Source organism: Delphinus delphis, chromosome 7 (genome assembly GCF_949987515.2).
Source record: "Delphinus delphis chromosome 7, mDelDel1.2, whole genome shotgun sequence".
Taxonomy (NCBI): domain Eukaryota; kingdom Metazoa; phylum Chordata; class Mammalia; order Artiodactyla; family Delphinidae; genus Delphinus; species Delphinus delphis.
Window position 1 is genome coordinate 19,178,952 of NC_082689.1, and position 17,233 is coordinate 19,196,184.

General features: G+C 48.6%; 1 protein-coding gene across 1 annotated transcript; it reads right to left on the reverse strand.

The window, feature by feature from the left end:
* PLCD4 (phospholipase C delta 4) lies at nucleotides 1-15,444 on the reverse strand. Its single transcript, XM_060016106.1, has 15 exons — nucleotides 15,423-15,444; nucleotides 15,127-15,285; nucleotides 13,690-13,918; nucleotides 12,425-12,560; nucleotides 11,612-11,843; nucleotides 7,874-8,075; nucleotides 6,779-6,923; nucleotides 5,994-6,146; nucleotides 4,117-4,290; nucleotides 2,489-2,645; nucleotides 2,037-2,153; nucleotides 1,634-1,806; nucleotides 947-1,082; nucleotides 464-613; nucleotides 1-383 (listed from the first exon to the last, which is right to left on the reverse strand). The coding sequence occupies exons 1-15, from the start codon at nucleotides 15,442-15,444 to the stop codon at nucleotides 277-279; spliced, it is 2,292 nt and encodes a 763-aa protein (XP_059872089.1). The 3' UTR covers nucleotides 1-276.
* Between the last annotated feature and the right edge of the window lie 1,789 nt (nucleotides 15,445-17,233).

Genomic DNA, 17,233 nt, shown 5'->3' on the forward strand with positions numbered 1-17,233 from the left:
CAAGAGGAAGGAAGGAAGGAATTCCAGTGTAGAGTGTGCAGAGGGTAAGGACAGGAATGATACCAAAGGCTGGTGAAAACGAAGAAAGGGAAAAGAAAGAAAGTGAAAAATCAGGTCCTAGATTTGCTTGTCAGGAAGGATGAAGTAATTTTGTGCCTAGGAATGCACAGTCCAAAGCTTGGTTTTCACCACCTCTGTTTGCTTTCTGGAGCATCCTTCCAGGCTTTTCTTACCGTCTAAAGCCGATGTACCCACTCTTCCCGTGAAGTGCCCACCTTAAGATTCAACCCCCTCTAGCCCTTCCTGGGTGCAGATGTGCACGAAGATGGAGGCTGGGTGGAGGCTGATGCCATCCTTGGAGAGCAAGTGTATATGGCGGTAACCTGGAAAGGGGGGCGGGGGACGGTATTAGGAAGGCAGCCCAGAGCTGGGGTGCGGGCCAGGGGTGGGAGGACTGGCTCACCTTGTTGCATGCAGTTCCAAGGCAGGGTGTACTGACCAATGAAATCGTTTCGGGATTTCCAGTCATAGTCTTTTACCACAAAACGCAGCAGGGCCAGTTCAGGTACCAGGACCCGGAAGCACAGTGTCTGCCCCCAGTATGGATTAAAACCTGAGTGGGGGAGGGTAAGTGAGGGAAGAAATGAAGGAACAGACATTGTTGACCATGTTGGGTTGCTTTCCCCATGTTCTCTCGCTTAATTTTCATAGCATTTTACAAGTGAGGAGATTGAGTGGGTAAGCAGTTTGCTTAGTCACTGGAGCTTGTAAGTGAGAGGCCTGGCTTCAGACCCAAGATGTCCAAGTCCTTATTCTTTGTCCGGTTCCACACTGCCTCCCATGAAGGTGGCGGGAGGGGTGATGGACTGTGCTTAATGGAGGGCTGGATGGTAGGAAAACAACAGCCATGCTCCGCCCACTTTCCCCCAGCACTGCCCAGTCTCACCATTGTTCTCCACGTAGCTGGTCTCTTGCCGGGTTGTGTCTTGGCGGACGCCAAAGATCTCCACTCTTACCAGTGGATCCACAATGGACTCCTCTTTGGTCTTGTCCACTTTGGGGAGTTGCTGCCCACTGATTACCTGCAACCAGAGCTCTGGAACCTCACTAGTTCCTGCTCAGCCCAGCCCCCGTCCAGCTCTCACACCCTTGCGGGGGAGACACAGGACCTTGCACTATAGCTTTGGGGTTTGCAAAGCTAATTCTCATGGGTAATATATTCTAGTACCTCACCTGCTATTTAAAATGCATCCCAGTAGAAATTTAGCAAGGTTTGAAAGTAGGTATTTTATGACAGCAGCCCTTCTATAGTGCTTACTATGCCCTAGGCACTGTTGTAAGCACTTCAGATTAACTAATCACAACAGCCCTGAGAGGTAGGCAGTATTGTTACCCCAATTTTGCAGGTGAGTAGACTAAGGTTAAGGAGTTTGCCTAACGTTACACAACTAGTAAATGGGTTTGAACCTAGGCAACTGGCTCCAAAGTCCATGCTGCCTCATGAGGAACTTTTCCCCCATTACACTCCTGTCAGTCCTAGCCACCCACCCCTCACCCCTTCCACCCACCACCCTCCCTGGCTTCTATCCCAGTGATCCCAGTTTCTTCCCAATGGTTTCTCTTTCCATTATACCTGGATTAGGAGGGTCTGGGCTTTGAACGGACTGATGGGCCTCTCAGGGTGGAAGGAACTCTGGGCGTCACGCAGGAAGTCTGGCTTCAGCACGTAGCCGGAGCCAGCATTCTGACGGAAGAGCCCATCACACAGGTCCATCTCAAGCCCCGCAGTCTGCATATTCAGAGCCACTGAGGGCCCGGGGAGAAAAGGAAAGATTCACCGTGGGGGCCATCCAGCCCATCTTTCATGGAGCTAGACAGACATTGGGTGTAAAAGGGCTGCAGGGAACACGATGGAGAGCATCTTTCTCAGCCTAGCCCTCCTCTCGGAGCACTCCCTGGCCCCGTTGCCACCCAGGGACTTACTTCCCACCCGTAGCTCTTCCACTCGCTCTTCCCTGTCCCTACTGCCCCCTCACCCATCTGGCAGCCTGCATTCCAGAACTCCTGGGGGTTGTAGTTGGATGAATCTGTCCTCAGGCCACTGGGATATACACGGCTTAACTGCCAGGTATTGTGCAGCACAAACTCATTGCCTGCAAAGAGGGTGTGGGTAGGGAGATGGTAGTGGGTGGGGTGGATCCTCCCACTTCCCTGGTCTCAAGGACCCTGCCCACCCAATTCATTCTTTGCAGCATCTCCTAAGGCTATGCCTATCTCTCTTCCATGCAGACCATCTCCCACACCTGTCTTACTCCTAGAGCCTTGAGCCCACTGTTAATACTCCCATCCCCGTACCTGGTCTGAGGAGTTCCTTGGCTCCACCATCCCTCCTTAGCTCCCTCATCCTCTTGGGACTCATCTGCCTGCCCATCAGACCTGACTCTAACCCATCCCAGTTCCTTCCGTGTCCCTCCCTTTTGGTCCTGACCAGCCTCCTTGATGAGGCTCTTGGCCTTGGCTTCAGAGAAAGATGATGTTTCATAGAAGCGGTAGTGCTCCCTCGAATGAGTGAAGCTGTAGAATGTGACAGCCTTCAAGTAGACAACCAGGGCAGAGAGGGATGGACATAAGATGGGCTTGGGTTTCTGGAAAAGGAGAAAGTAGAGAGGAAGATGGAATTGAACCATTAGCAATCTGAGAGGGAAGAAGCCAATGGCCAAGATCTGAACTTCTCCACCCAACATAAGGCTCTGCCCACTGCCTCCCCACTGTATTCTCCCTCCTGCCTCACCTGCTTTGGAATGAGAAGCAACCCAGGCTTGGAAATAGGAGCCTGGGACATAATCTTACAACACATAGGCGGACACAACAGTGGGCACATCACAACCTGAGGATGGGAATGGCAATAAAGGCAGTCTATGTATACTGATGGGATCAGTTTCAGCCTCTGGGCTTGAAGGATTACTTTGTAAGTAACAGGTTTTTAATTTATTATTATTATTATTAAACAGATGTCATACTCCCTACCTCTCATCTTTTAAAACAAATAAATAATTTTTTATCAAAATGCACACGAGGGCTTCCCTGGTGGCGTAGTGGTTGAGAGTCCGCCTGCCGATGCAGGGGACGCGGGTTTGTGGCCCAGTCTGGGAAGATCCCACATGCCGCGGAGCGGCTGGGCCCGTGAGCCATGGCCGCTGAGCCTGCGCGTCCGTAGCCTGTGCTCCGCAACGGGAGAGGTCACAACAGTGAGAGGCCCGCGTAGCACAAAAAAAAAAAAAAAAAATGCACATGAGCCCAGACAGATACGTCAAGGTATGCAAATGGTCATGGAAATCACACCTGGAAGGATGTGAGAGTCCCAGAGTAATATCTATAGATTTTTCTCCTGAATTCCCATTTCCATCCCTGGGCATGCAGCAGGTTAGACAACACAGCTCCAGAGAGAACAGGATAAGCTAGAAGTCATCTGAGCCAAGCAAATGCACAGAAGAGAGAAATGCGGACTTCAGAGCAGGATCTCGGTGGTCCCACCAGTGGTGCCCCTTCCCCACCTCTTCCTGCTCCTCCTCTGGCTATTTCTGATCCCTCTTCAGACTCACCTTTTCCAAGAAGCTTTCTCTAACTAAGCCGACTTTAGTTGAGGTCACAGCAGTCACTCTAGTAAGCCCTACTTACCCAATATAACACACACACGCACGCATGCACGCATGTACCCATCAGTGGTTTTCGAACTAGCCTTCAAGGAGACTGGGAAGTAGCACAAAGATGTCTCAGAAGTCACCTGGGAGACCCAGGAGAGAGCCAAAGGGGTGCTTCAACCAGGAGGGCTCTGCATTTATCTATTTTGTATACTGAGCTTCCATATAAGATTTCATTAAAAAAAAAAGATTTCACGGCCCAAAGAAGTTGGAAAGCCACTGCAATGTACCTATATATGGCAATCTATATAGTGATGCTATGTACGCATTCTTATGCCTCTTTCATTGGAGGCAAGGAGCATTTTGCTCCTTGGCCCTCCACCCTGCCTGGCTCCAGTCTCTTCACATGCGGGCTCTCAGCTAGTGGTACCCCCTGATCAAATGCCAGAGCAGAAAGATCACTCTCCTGGCCTACCTTCTTTTTGTCCTTACTGCGAGGGCTCAACTCCTGGGGCTCTGACTCCATCTGGGCCTCCAGCTGCAGCTCAGCCTCCTCCAGTTCAGACTCTGGCTCCTCCTCCTCTTCCTCAAGATCCTCCTCAAGCGTTTTTAACTTCTTTCCCTTCACAAGGATCTTCCTCCGAAGCTCCTAGGGGACAAAAATGAGGGGGCCTGTCTACCTATCTCGTCTGGAACCCTCCTGGGGATCATGCAGGTCCCACTGCTCTCAAAGGCACAGGAAGTGAGTGAGTGGTCAGAAGTTCCCACAGGAAGGCTTCTTGATACATACAACAGGGATTTCCTATTAAGCGAACCTGTAACATCTCTATCCATAAGGAAAAAAATACATGCAGACCCCTACCTCACATTTGACACATGAAGATTCCTCACAGATTAAAGATTTACATGTAAATATAAAGAACATAAGAGTATTAGAAGAAAATACAGAATCTTTCTGAATAACCTTAAGGTGGTAAAGCCTTTAAAAACATGAGATGGGGCTTCCTTGGTGGCGCAGTGGTTGAGAGTCCGCCTGCCGATGCAGGGGACAAGGGTTCGTGCCCCGGTCCGGGAAGATCCCACATGCCGCGGAGTGGCTGGGCCCGTGAGCCGTGGCTGCTGAGCCTGCGTGTCCGGAGCCTGTGCTCCGCAACGGGAGAGGCCACAACAGTGAGAGGCCCGCGTACCCCCCGTAAATAAATAAATAAATAAATAAATAAAAACATGCGATGAAAACTCACAAGACATAAAAATAATTGGCAGATTTGACTACATAAAGATTAAAAATCTCTGAAGATGTTATAATGACAAAAAGAAAAAGTAGACTGCAAGGGCAGTTCCCTGGCGGTCCATTGGTTAGGACTCCGCACTTTCACTGCCGTGGCCGGGGTTCATTCCCTGGTCTGGGAACTAAGATCCTGCAAGCCGTGCAGCGCGGCCAAAAAAGAAAAGGAAAATAGACTGCAAAAAAAAAAAAATTTCCAAAACATTATCTTTAACATTTAAAAATTTGTTATATATCAATAAAAATTATAAACCCTGGGCTTCCCTGGTGGCACAGTGGTTGAGAGTCCGCCTGCCGATGCAGGGGACACGGGTTCGTGCCCCGGTCCAGGAAGATCCCACATGCCGCGGAGCGGCTAGGCCCGTGAACCATGGCTGCTGAGCCTGCACGTCCAGAGCCTGTGCTCCGCAACGGGAGAGGCCACAACAGTGAGAGGCCCGCGTACGGCAAAAAAAAAAAAAAAAAAAAAAAAAAAAAAAAAAAAACATATATATGAAAAGACATTCATGATAGATATTGATATTATATGTGAGCTATAAAAGGGGAGGAAAGGATGATCCCATTCACGTTTTTTAAATGTGACCATATATACACATACATGTCTATATAAGCATTTAGAAAATCTTTTGGCAGCCATTATGGGAGAGGCTGAGATTATGGTGGGGGGGCTAGGCTATAATTATGAACTATCAAGAAAAAAAGATTTTCCATTAAAAAAATAAAGTAAATAAATGTCTTTAAATTTAGAGAACTTTACCTAGAATTCTATGTTAAATTAGATTTTTTTTTTTTTTGGTTGCGCCACACGGCTTGTAGGATCTCAGTTCCCCATCCAGGGACTAAACCCGGGCCACGGCAGTGAAAGCCCGGAATCCTAACCACTAGGCCACCAGGGAATTCCCTGAACCAGATTTTTAAAAAATTGAAGTTCTCTCCAAGGATATTAAAGAGTAAGATGGTCCATCTGAGGGTGAGAAGAAGGGAACAAGATGGGCATGGAAGAAGGAGCCAAGGTGGGGCAATAGGGAAGCCATGGCAGAGCCTGGGCTGGGGGAGCATGGTCCTACCTCAGGGGAGGGCAGCTGAGTGGGAAGCTGCCCATCCAAGGTGGTGCTCAGTAGCTGATTTCCCAGGATCTCTGTCAGATGGCGTGCTATGATCTCCTGCTGTTCCCAGCTGCAGTGGTTCTCCAGGGACAAGATGACTGGATAGTCTGATGTCTGATGGGGAGGGGAGGGCACACTGGAGCCAGAGTTCTGAGGCCTATAACCTCCTTGCTTCTCCAGGCCCCCCTAGTTACTAACTCAACTGAGTACCCTGATTGCCAAGGTCCTCCAACCCCATGCCAGGTCTCAAGGAGATCTTCCTGGGTCTGGGCACCCCACATCTAAAAGTCACTCTTGGGACCCCAAATCTCAGATCTGTGCCAGGTCTGACCCAGGTCCCTCTGGGACCTTTGCGTTTTCAGGCTCAGAGTGGGAAAGCCAGGACATTCCCCCAGTTATTTGTTCATGTTACACTCTCAGGCTTTCATCTCCAGATTGCTATTGTCTCCCAGCTCTACCCACCACTTTCTCTGTTTCCTCATCCACCCTCTCCCAGATGGGTGACAGAAGTTGTTAGAGGTAATAATTACTAATCTCTAGCAATTAGCTCTATGACTACTAGTAACACATCTAACACTTATTCATAATAATCCCTTAATATTTGCCTGATGCTTCACAGTTAAAATCTCTTTTACACATATGCCATTTGACGTAACCTCCCCTGCATCCCTCCACCCTCCCCAGACCCAGAGCCTCTTCCTTCAGATCCTCTTGCCTCATCAGTATTTCCATCCTGAGGCTCCTACCTGGAAGGCATACTGTCCAATGGCGGCCACAACATCTTTGAACGGGATGCGAGAGGTCAGTGTGTGTCCGTGGTAAACAATAGGTTCCCCGCTAGGTCCATCCCATATATCCACCTCCACGCAGCGGCATCCTCGCTTCAGGGCCCTGCAAGAACCCCACCCCCCAGGGACAGGAGGGGTCAAGGTCTGATCTTCCACCTAGGGACCCTCTCTCCCCACCCTGAAGAAAACAGTGCTTACTGGCACTTACCCATCAAGACTCCACCAAGCTACATCTCCACGGACCCTTCTCTGTCTACTGGGACAGGGCTGCAGCTCACACTGATCTCCACCCACTCCCACCCAGACCAACTCACAATCCTCCCTTAGCGAGCCATCACATCCTGCCTTGGGTGTTCTGCTTGTAAATCGTTATACAACACCGAGTTATTCAAACTCTCAGTAAATTTACAGTTATTTCCTCTACTAGACTTCCTGGGGAAGTCCCACTCATCATGTATCCCTTGAAGCTACTAGTTCAGTTGCTGGCACTACAAGGATATCTTGACTATTTGCTCTAATCCACGATTAAAAGCAGATACCATTTATTAGCTATTGACACATGGATTACCTCATTTCATCTTCACAACAACCCAGACAGAATAGGCATTGTAATCATCTCTGTTTCTCAGATAGGGAAACTGAGGCATAGAGAGGTTAAATATTTAGCCCTATAGTCCCAAGTGAGGGAGCTAGTATTTGATCTCAAATCGTCTGACTCCAGAACCTATGTTTTTAACTCCTCTTCTCTACTGCCTCCCATTTAACATTTAGTTTATTTATTTGTTCACAATAAATCTGTCAGGACCTCTGAGTTCCAAGAGAGTTTCATAGCCTGTGAGAGAGAGAGAAGCTCCATTTACCCACAGGGTTTCCATACCACTCTCCTGCCAGTCTTCAGTAGCTCCTCCATGTCTCTCAGGTATCCAGGGATCCTCAGCCCCAAAGCCCCCCACAACTTTTCAATCCCTGTTATCGCCTGACAGCAACCCCCAACTTCCCACAGATGTTCCTTTCTCATGAGCTGGACCCTTTCACCCCTTGGCCCCACTGCACCGTATGTATCCCTCCACGCTGCTCTGGCCACAAAGCTGGTCTCCCACTAGGTAGGTGTTGTGGGAACTGCTGATGTAGTACTGGTTCAGGGGCTGAGTCATATCCTGGTAGATGGGGAGGCAGGTCGGATTGAAGATGTCTCCGTCCTTTGAGTAGAGGTAGCTGAGGAAGCCATCCATGCTCAGCACATGCCGCAGTTTGCCTAGGGTGTGGAGTAGCTAGAGTGAGAAGTTCTGGTGACAGCACCCAGCACACCTACAGGCGGTTCTCCTCCCCAGCCCTCTCCAGGGCCTGGCCTTTCCAATGGTGTCCACTCCCAGCCTCCAGATCCCAAACTTGCCCCATCCAGTGTCTGTCATTTCAATCACCCCCACCCTCAGAGAACATTAAATCTACAAGGGGAATCATTAAGATCATTCTAGTCCAGTGCTGTCCAATAGAACTTTCTACGATGACGGAAATGTTCTATTCTGCACGGCCCGATACGATAGCCTCTAAATACATAAAGCTACCGAGTATTTGAAATGTAGCTGTGCGACTGAGGAACTGAGTTAAAATTTTGATTTTAGTTACAGTCATCCCTCAGTATGCACAGGGGATTGGCTGCAAGACCTCCCCCTTCTCCACAGCAGATACCAAAATCCGTGGATGCTCAAGCACCTTACATAAAATGGCATGGTGCAGTCGACCCTCCGTATCCACAAATGTGGAATCTGTGGATACAGAGGGCCAACTGCAAATTAAATAGTCACATGGAGCTCATGGTTACCATAATGGACAGCGAAGTATTCAGTCCAAAGGGCTAATTTCATAAATTGGGAAACTGAGGCTCAGAGAGGATCAAAGTCAAAGACTTGTTAGTGACAAGACCAAGGTACCTGTGTTTTATTCCCTGGGCTGTGTAGCTGCTGCCAGCTATGGCCTGAGGGTTTCTTCCTATCGTCAGTTCCCATACGGTGCTTTGAGGAGTGTTTGTCCAACATCCCCTTGGACTACACTCTGAGGGCAGGGCCCTGTTGCTCCTTCCAGAGCCCTCACCCCCTCAGCACAGGCTTCATATAATAACAACAATGATGGCTAACAGTTCTTGAGCACTTGCTCTGTGCCAAGGACGTTACATGCAGCATCTCTCTTAATGCTCTCACCAACACGAGCAGGTGGATGTAACATGATCTGCCCTGAGAGGTTAGGTAACTTATCCCAGGGTCACATAACTAATAACTAATAAGTGAAGGAGCTGGGATTTGAACCCAGGCAGCCAGATGTCAGAGCCACGCTCTATACCACTGGATTGTACAGTCTCACTGAGGGTAACATTGTTGCAGGGGAGACAGAACAGCTTGACTCTCATGCCCAGCTTCCTCACTCCAGGTTTGACAAGGCCTGAGGATGGTGGAAAACGGCAAGAAGTTGGGCACAAAGTTTCATTCTTGGCTGTAATAACTCAAATCGCTAGGGTAAGTCCATAGTTACTAGGTAGTTTTCATGTACATTATTTTTTTTTATAAATTTATTTATTTTTGGCTGCGTTGGGTCTTTGTTGCTGCGCATGGGCTTTCTCCAGTTGCGGCGAGCTGGGGCTGCTCCTCGCTGCGGTGTGCAGGCCTCTCATTGCGGTAGCCTCTCTTGCTACAGAGCACGGGCTCTAGAGCACAGGCTCAGTAGTTGTGCCGCACTGGCCTAGCTGCTCTGCGGCATGTGGGATCCTCCCAGACCAGGGGTCGAACCCTCGTCCCCCGCATTGGCAGGTGGATTCCCAGCCACTACACCACCAGGGAAGTCCCCATGTACATTATTTCATTTGATCACCAATTATTTTACAAATGAGAAAACTGAGTCTCCAATAGGTTAAGTGACTCTTGCCCAGAGTTACTCAGTTACTAAGAAGCATAGTGGGGACTTGAGCTCCCGTCTCCTGACTGATACCACACTCTGCAGCCAGAGTGTAGTATCTGATAGTCAAGTGCAAGGGGAAGGAACACCAAAAGTGGTGGGAGGTAGAATAAATGTAATGATGTACACCGGATCCTGAACCGAAAATAGAGGATCCTATTTCTTAGCCCACCAACTTCCTCTTCTATTTAGTTTCCTGAAATGATTGCTTTACAGCCCCTTCCTTCTCTGAGCACCCACATGAATCTGGAATCAGCGATTCCAACGCTTTCTGTTTGACTCTGCATTTCATGAGGGCACTGTACTTGTCTGACCTACTACTGTATCTCTGGTGCCTACCATAGGTCCTGGCACGTTACAAGTACTCAGTGAGCATTTGCTGAAGTAGTGAGTGAATGAATGAATGAAAGGGAGTGGGAGTTGAGACCTAGGAAACCTGGGTCACCTGTCCAGCTCACATTCCTCCCATCTCTAATCCTTGTTCTCAAGAGAGGCACCAGGTAAGAGTCAGATGACCTGGGTTTGAATCCCAGTTCCTCCTTTCATTAGCTGTTGACTCTGAGCAAGTCATTTAACTTTTCTTAACCTCAGTTTTCCTCTTTTGTACAACTGACAATAATAGATCCCACTTCCTCAGGTTGTTGGAAGGATTTGAAGGGAAAAACATGTAGAGATATTAGCACATTATGGGATACTTAGCAAAGGCCCAATAAAGGTTATTGGGTTTGATTTACAAGGATATAGTGAGGACTAGAAGAAGTAAGAGATGTAAAATGCCTTGTAAGTCACTTAATATTAGTAATGTAAATTCTTCACTTTCTGCAGGGAATGGAGGGTAGGACGGTGTCTAGTAAAGGGGCAAAGAGAAAGGTCTGAGGGCAGACAGGGCATATTTTAGCTGTGCTTGTAAAGAGCTAAATGATTGGCCACCTCATCATCCCCCTCAGCCAGGGACTGACTAGTTTCCCTGCTCAGGGGCTTAGGACTCAAGAACCACTTGGAGAATTTGGAGAAAGCCCAGGAAAGGATAGAGAGCCAGCATTTAAAGAGACAGCCAACAGGAACCGTGAAGGGAGCTGGAGGAAAAGGAATCACATGCACTAGAGAAGAGGCCAAAAGCAAGAGGACCGGGCCACCCTGATGGTGCAGTGGTTAAGAATCCGCCTGCCAATGCAGGGGACATGGGTTCGAGCCCTGGTCCAGGGAGATCCCACATGCCGCGGAGCAACTAAGCCTGTGCGCGTGCCACAACTACTGAGCCCGCGCTCTACAGCCGACGAGCCACAACGACTGAGCCCGCGTGCTACAACTACTGAAGCCCGCGCGCCTAGAGCCTGTGCTCCGCAGCAAGAGAAGCCACCGCAATGAGAAGCCTGCGCACCACAACAAAGAGTAGCCCCTACTCACCACAACTAGAGAAAGTCCGTGCACAGCAACGAAGACCCAACGCAGCCAATAAATAAATAAATTATTTTTTTTAAAAATAGCAAGAGGACCAAGGATTTTCCGTTTCCACTGAGGACAAATGTTGATATCAGGAAGAACTTCCTGAAAGTGAAGGTTGAGAAACATGAGCGTGGTGGAGGAAAGGGGACTTATGGAATGTTCTTCCTCCTGAGAAATCCAGCACTACAGAGGAGACTCCTGTCTTATGTGGGCAGGAAATGGCTCTCTCCTTCCGAAAGAGTGGTTGAATGAGATGAAGCTGATTGGGCAGGGGGCCTGGATAGGGATGGACTCAGCCTTCCCTTAGTTAAGCAGAAGGCTGCTTGTCTCTGCACCTTTCTAACCACAGTCCCCCATCCGGCCCCCGCGTCTGGCGCCTCTCCACCCTTGTCCTCTTACCGCTATCTGAAGGCTCATAGCAGTCGATGAGTTCTAGAGCAAGGTCAGAAGCCCGTTCTCCTTCTTTCTGCTCCTCTTGGAGAAAATCCACAAATTCCAGCAGTGTCAGCTTCTGCCCATCAGATGAAAACTTTTCAAACAGTTCCTGCACCTCAGGACGCTGAGTCAATGACTTATAAAACTCTACAAATTCTTCTCCCTCCAGAGTCCCAGACTGGGATGCATCTGCTCTCTGCAAAAGAGGGTTTAGAGGAGAGTGGACAGACCCTATTAACAGCAGATTTTTTGGCTTTGACTTGCCCTGTAAGGGCAATATTACTGGTGGAGCCAAACGTGCTTCCACAGAATTCCTGACATTCAGTGTTCATAGAAGAAGCCACTTCAGTAAGTAAAAAGCAAAATTTCAGCCATACCATTTGCTACTGGAGATAATTTTCAACCAGAAAGAGTTAAATACCCCAACATGTCCCTAAAAGATCAGAAGATCCCTCCTCCTATTTACTCACCTACCAGTTGGAGTTTTCCACTGTACTAGGCACTTGTGAAATTCTGGCCAAGGGCAGAGAGATCCCTGAGGTCTGATGTAATAACATGTTGTTATTTACCTTTCATAAGTTTATGAGTCATCTTTCCAACAAGACTGAAGGTTAAGAACCATGTCCTGCCCACACTTCCCATTGAGCCTGGCATAGTGCTAGGGTGCATAGGAGAGATTCAACCAGATGAGTGTTCCTTGAGAGGGTCAGAGGCCTTCCGGCCAAGTGAGAATGTGGCCTTGGCTAGCTTCTGCTATTCCTTCCCCAGAAGACTCACCTGGAAAAGCTGGAAGGCATGGTCTTGGTCCATTTCCACATTCATCAGGTGCAGTAACCGCTGGACTTCTCCGAAACTCATCCGACCATCCTGGTTTTTGTCTCCGTGCTGGAACCAATCACTCAGCCATCCAGGTCTGAGTCAAGGCAAAAGCACTGAGTGTGTGTTTGTGTGTGCAGATGTGTGTGCACGTTCATCCATTGACATCTGCGCCCCTGCCTTTGTCGCCAGTCTCTCCCCAATGCCAATTCATTTTCCACATTAGTTTCTGGAATAATCTCCCCAGAGCACCGATCTACCTTGTCCCCGCATGGCTCAGGTGCCTGCGGGGACCTCCCTGTTGCCTGCAGAAAGAAGCCCAAATTCCTTAACATAGAAGTTAAGATCTCCTTCACCCCCATGATCTGGCCCCAACCTCATCTTCTCAACACATCACTGACCTCCCCGTACCTCAGCCAGACTCAGCAACTCCCCTGCTCGCTGATGTCCCACTCTCTCTCTTGCTCTTCAGTTTCCCACCTCTGGGCCTTTACTCATGCTGTTCCCTCAGGCAGGAGTACCTTTCCCTCCTCCTCTCTTCATGTTCAAATTCTACTCATTTTCAAGGCTCAGCTCAAATGCTACTTCCTCCCTGAAGCTTTCTCAGAACCATCTCAGCTAGAAATAAATATTTCTCCTTCCTTTGGACACCCACATATCATCTAGAGTACCATAACACTGCTAAGGTACTTAAATTATTTATATAATTCTATTTTCTCTACCGACAAAAACAGTATCTGATTCTCATTAATCTTTGTATTCCTAAAGCCTGGCATAGTGCCTCATACATTCTGCTTAATAGATGGTGAATGAATGAATGAACTGGCATAGAAGGTGAATACAATCTAGGAAAGTTGAAGTGAGTTGACCCCACTAAGCCCTCTAAGGAGTTGCTTCCCATCCCTATTGTAGTTAATGTCACTGGGATCTTCTGTTCAGCTCTCAGGATCAGCACCTAGTTTGGTCCTTTGCCTCTCACTGTCCCTTCCCCCAATCCTGGGGGCCCTGATTCCTGCCCAAACTCTGCCTGGCTATGCCTGTGCCATCGCAAGCCTCCATTCCTCCCTCAGTATCTCAGCCTCACTTCGGCTGAGCAGTCCTTGCCCACCCCATCTGGACCCTCGGGCTTACCTAGATCTGTGCCCCCTCCCACCGGTCCCTAGCCCTGCAGCATCTGGCTCCTTCAGTGACCCGTGGAGCCCACTCTGACTCCATCCTACTGATACTGGTCCAGCCGCTCCTGTTGGTCCATGCTGGTGACAAAGTCCACCAACAGCTGGAGCCCCTGCATCCAGATCTGGGCCTCCTCGACACTGTTGGCCACCAGGTCCAAGTTGGAGCGGCGGCCATGGAAGACGATGGTGAAGCCCTGCTCCAGGGGGAACTCCTCTGCCAGGTTTCGCAGCAACTCAGACTCGTGGCCCTCACGCACTGTGTCCACGTCGGATATTGAGACTGCCGGAGAAGAGGCAAGTGCGGGCACTGAGGAAGAGGGTCCGCCAAATTGCAGCAGCTGAGGGTCAAGGACCAGTACTCCCCTCTTTTCTCTGAAGCCACAGGAGGAGGGACCCCAGCCTCCACAGGTTGGAACCCCCAAAGCCTTAGTACAGGGAGATGCAGACCCTTGGAATTCAGGATGCCACGAGTCATTGCTGTTTTCATAGGCAGCACGGCAAGGGGCCTGTTCTGGGAGTGGCAAGACCTGGCTTCCAGCCACCAGCTGGCGGCGTGACATGGGCCAAAATGACATAACCCCTCAGTGCCCTCATCTTAAATAAGGGATGGTCCCTTCCATGGCCAGTTTACATGGTGATCACAGGAGGACTGGCGGGGCTGACAAGTGGAAACACACTTGCAGGGTAGAAGCAGTTACACCAAAGCATGATGTGCCCAAATTCAATTCTCCCATTCCAGGTTTGAGGGCTTCCTCTTTCCAGATGTCTGGGAGGGAGCCAGAGAAATCCTTCCCCCCACTTCTTCAGCTGGAGCTGGTGTGGATCATGAGCTTTGGTTATGTCTCTAAAGTAGATACTCTTAGATGTGTCCTGTGATCAAATTTTTAGAGGGATCATAAAGTGTTTGGCCAATAGGATGCACATTATTATGACACATTTATGATATTTAGAAGTATTCATTATAATGACTAACATTTATTAAATGCATCCTGCTTTCAGACCTCATGCTAGGTGATTTATACATTAACTTCTTAAGCCTCTGTAACATACTGGACAGGTACTGTTTAATCCCCATTTTATAGATGAGGAAACTGATATTAGTTTAAGTTAAGTAACTTGTCCAAAGCCAGTCAGCTAGAAATTGGGAGAGCCAGGGCTTTAATCCAAACATTCTGATGCCTGAGATCAAGCTCTAATAATAATAATAATAATAGTAGTATAATAATATATAATCTATGATTTACTGAGCTTTATTATGTGCCAGGACTCTTCGAAGGTCTTTGCATGCGATAACCAATTTGATCCTCATAACACACTTAAGAGGCAAGTACTGTTATAATTTCCATTTTACAGGCTCAGACACAGACACAAAAGGGACAGCACAAGGGCACGTCATAGGACACTGGTCCCTCCCCCTGCTCTCAGGCTGCTGGGTCCTCAGGGTTCTATCCACCCATGTGCCCGCCCCTAGCTATCCACATCACTCACAGCTGGGCTTGGCCCTGCCTCCGGCCTGCCGGGCATGCCAGACTGTCATGCCATCGTCCTGAAGTCTGAAGTATCTTAGCTTCTTCCAGCTTTTGGACCTCACCTTGCGCATCAGCGTGCCTTTCTGCATCAGCAGCAGGTCTTGATTAACAGGCAGCCCTGAGCCAGGAGAAGCAGGGACTGGGTAGCTGGCGGGGAGGGTGGAGGGCCCAGGAGGAGCTCTTGAACAGGGGTCCAGCCTCCTCCCTGTCCCTGGGCTGTCTCCCCAAGCCCTCTTCTCCTGCAGGGGTACTCACGGCCTTGCAGCAGGGATGCCATCACCCACTGCTTCACCAGCTGATGCCAGAGTCACCTAAAGGAGCAAGGAGCAGCAGCAAGAGGCTTTAGGTTAATCTCGGGGTCTTAGAATAACAGATCAGCGGAGGAAGAGAAGGGAGCTAGTGTTTCTTGACTGCACACTGTATGTCAGCTGCTTCATCTACATAGTTTGTAGCTCTTTTTACTTCTGATTTGAGTTTGGTGATTCTGAGGCTTAGAGAGGCTAAGAAACTTGCCTCAGTCACACAGGGACTCGGAATTTAAACCCAAATATATCTGATTCCAGAGCCTATGCTGTTTCCCGCAGCCATCTCCGACAAGGCCACACCAGGGCTTTCTGCCAAATACCCCTTCCTTCCCAATATCCTGCTATCCACGAGGTAATGCTGACCACACGTCTCAGTTCCCCATTATTAGGAATCACCAACTTGCTGCCTGTCCCCTTTCAGAAACTAGACTCTCTCTGCATCCTAGCCTTCCCTTCTCCAAGTGGAATCGTCCCAGCTCCCTCCTCTGGAAGCCCTCCCCATGCTCCCACGTAGGTCATCCAGCTCCAGAAGGGCTAAGCCAGAGTATTTTTTTTTTTTTTTTTTTTTTTCTCTTTTTTTTTTTTTGCGGTACGCGGGCCTCTCACTGTTGTGGCCTCTCGCGTTGTGGAGCACAGGTTCCGGACGCGCAGGCTCAGCAGCCATGGCTCATGGGCCCAGCCGCTCCGCGGCATGTGGGATCTTCCCAGACCGGGGCACGAACCCATGTCCCCTGCATCGGCAGGCGGACTCTCAACCACTGCGCCACCAGGGAAGCCCCAGAGTATTTCTTTTGTCTCTTCTACAACGCTTGGTGCTGCACCTACTTAAATAAGCCACTTCTACCTTCACATGATAAAGTATATTTTATACTCCTTTTCATAAAAGTAATTCTCACAGTTTTAATGGACCAGATAAGTTACATAGTCTCAGAACTGCATTTTCAAGTTTTCTCTACCTACTAAAAAAGAGTTCCTACCTTTAAATATGTGCTGTCTAATTTAGGACTGGTTAGGTTGTCCTAATAGCTAACAACAAACTTGCCTTGAAAAGAACTAGAAGATTTGATTTGTGGCCACTTTGATTCTAGCTCTGCCTCAAGAAGAAATATACTCGACTCTTAACCAAATCATGCTGAAACTGGCCAAGCCCATGAAACATAAAGCTCTATGCTCTTGTATAAGCAAAGGATCTACACTTGAATAAAAATGTTGTGGTTTTTAATTAATAAGTTTAACATTTTGACAGTGGTGAACATCTAAAAAACTGAAAGAATCCTTAAACCAATCATTCAGTTAGTACTCCATTGAAACATCATGCAGTTCAACTCCCTACGTTTTACAAATGAAAAAGCAGAAGTCCAGAAATATGATGTGACTTATCTGAGGTCACACAGCATATTAGTGCCCTATCTCCCTTAAGTAGGAAGAGACTATAAAGTCACCCAGGGTGACTAAGTCTTCAGGAATAATGTGGAGATCACTGAGAATACAGCTTTCCTGACTGCAGGACCTAGAGAAGGCTTTCCAAAGGAGTAGAAATGTGCAGGGAATCAGTTTGAGCCTAAGCAGAAGAAATATCTCAAGGCAGCTCTCAGGAGAGCAAGAACCCTGAGACAGTTCCAACTGTCAGGGAAAGGTTTTGCTGGCTGATGCCAAATGTGTAAGCTTGGGTGAGACCAGAAGAAACCTCTGATTGAAGAAGGAAGAAAAGAAGACAGAAAAGCATCTCTGCTTTGCTGGGTGGGGATGCACAGTTTGGAA

Excerpts from the sequence above, each read along its gene's own strand:
- PLCD4 (XM_060016106.1), bottom strand. The coding sequence starts at position 15,444 with ATGGCATCCCTGCTGCAAGGCC. Across the intron at positions 1,807-2,036 it reads GAATGCAGGCTGCCAGATGG|TGGCTCTGAATATGCAGACT; the intron begins GTGAGGGGGCAG and ends CCGGGCCCTCAG. Across the intron at positions 614-946 it reads CAGCTACGTGGAGAACAATG|GTTTTAATCCATACTGGGGG; the intron begins GTGAGACTGGGC and ends TCCCCCACTCAG.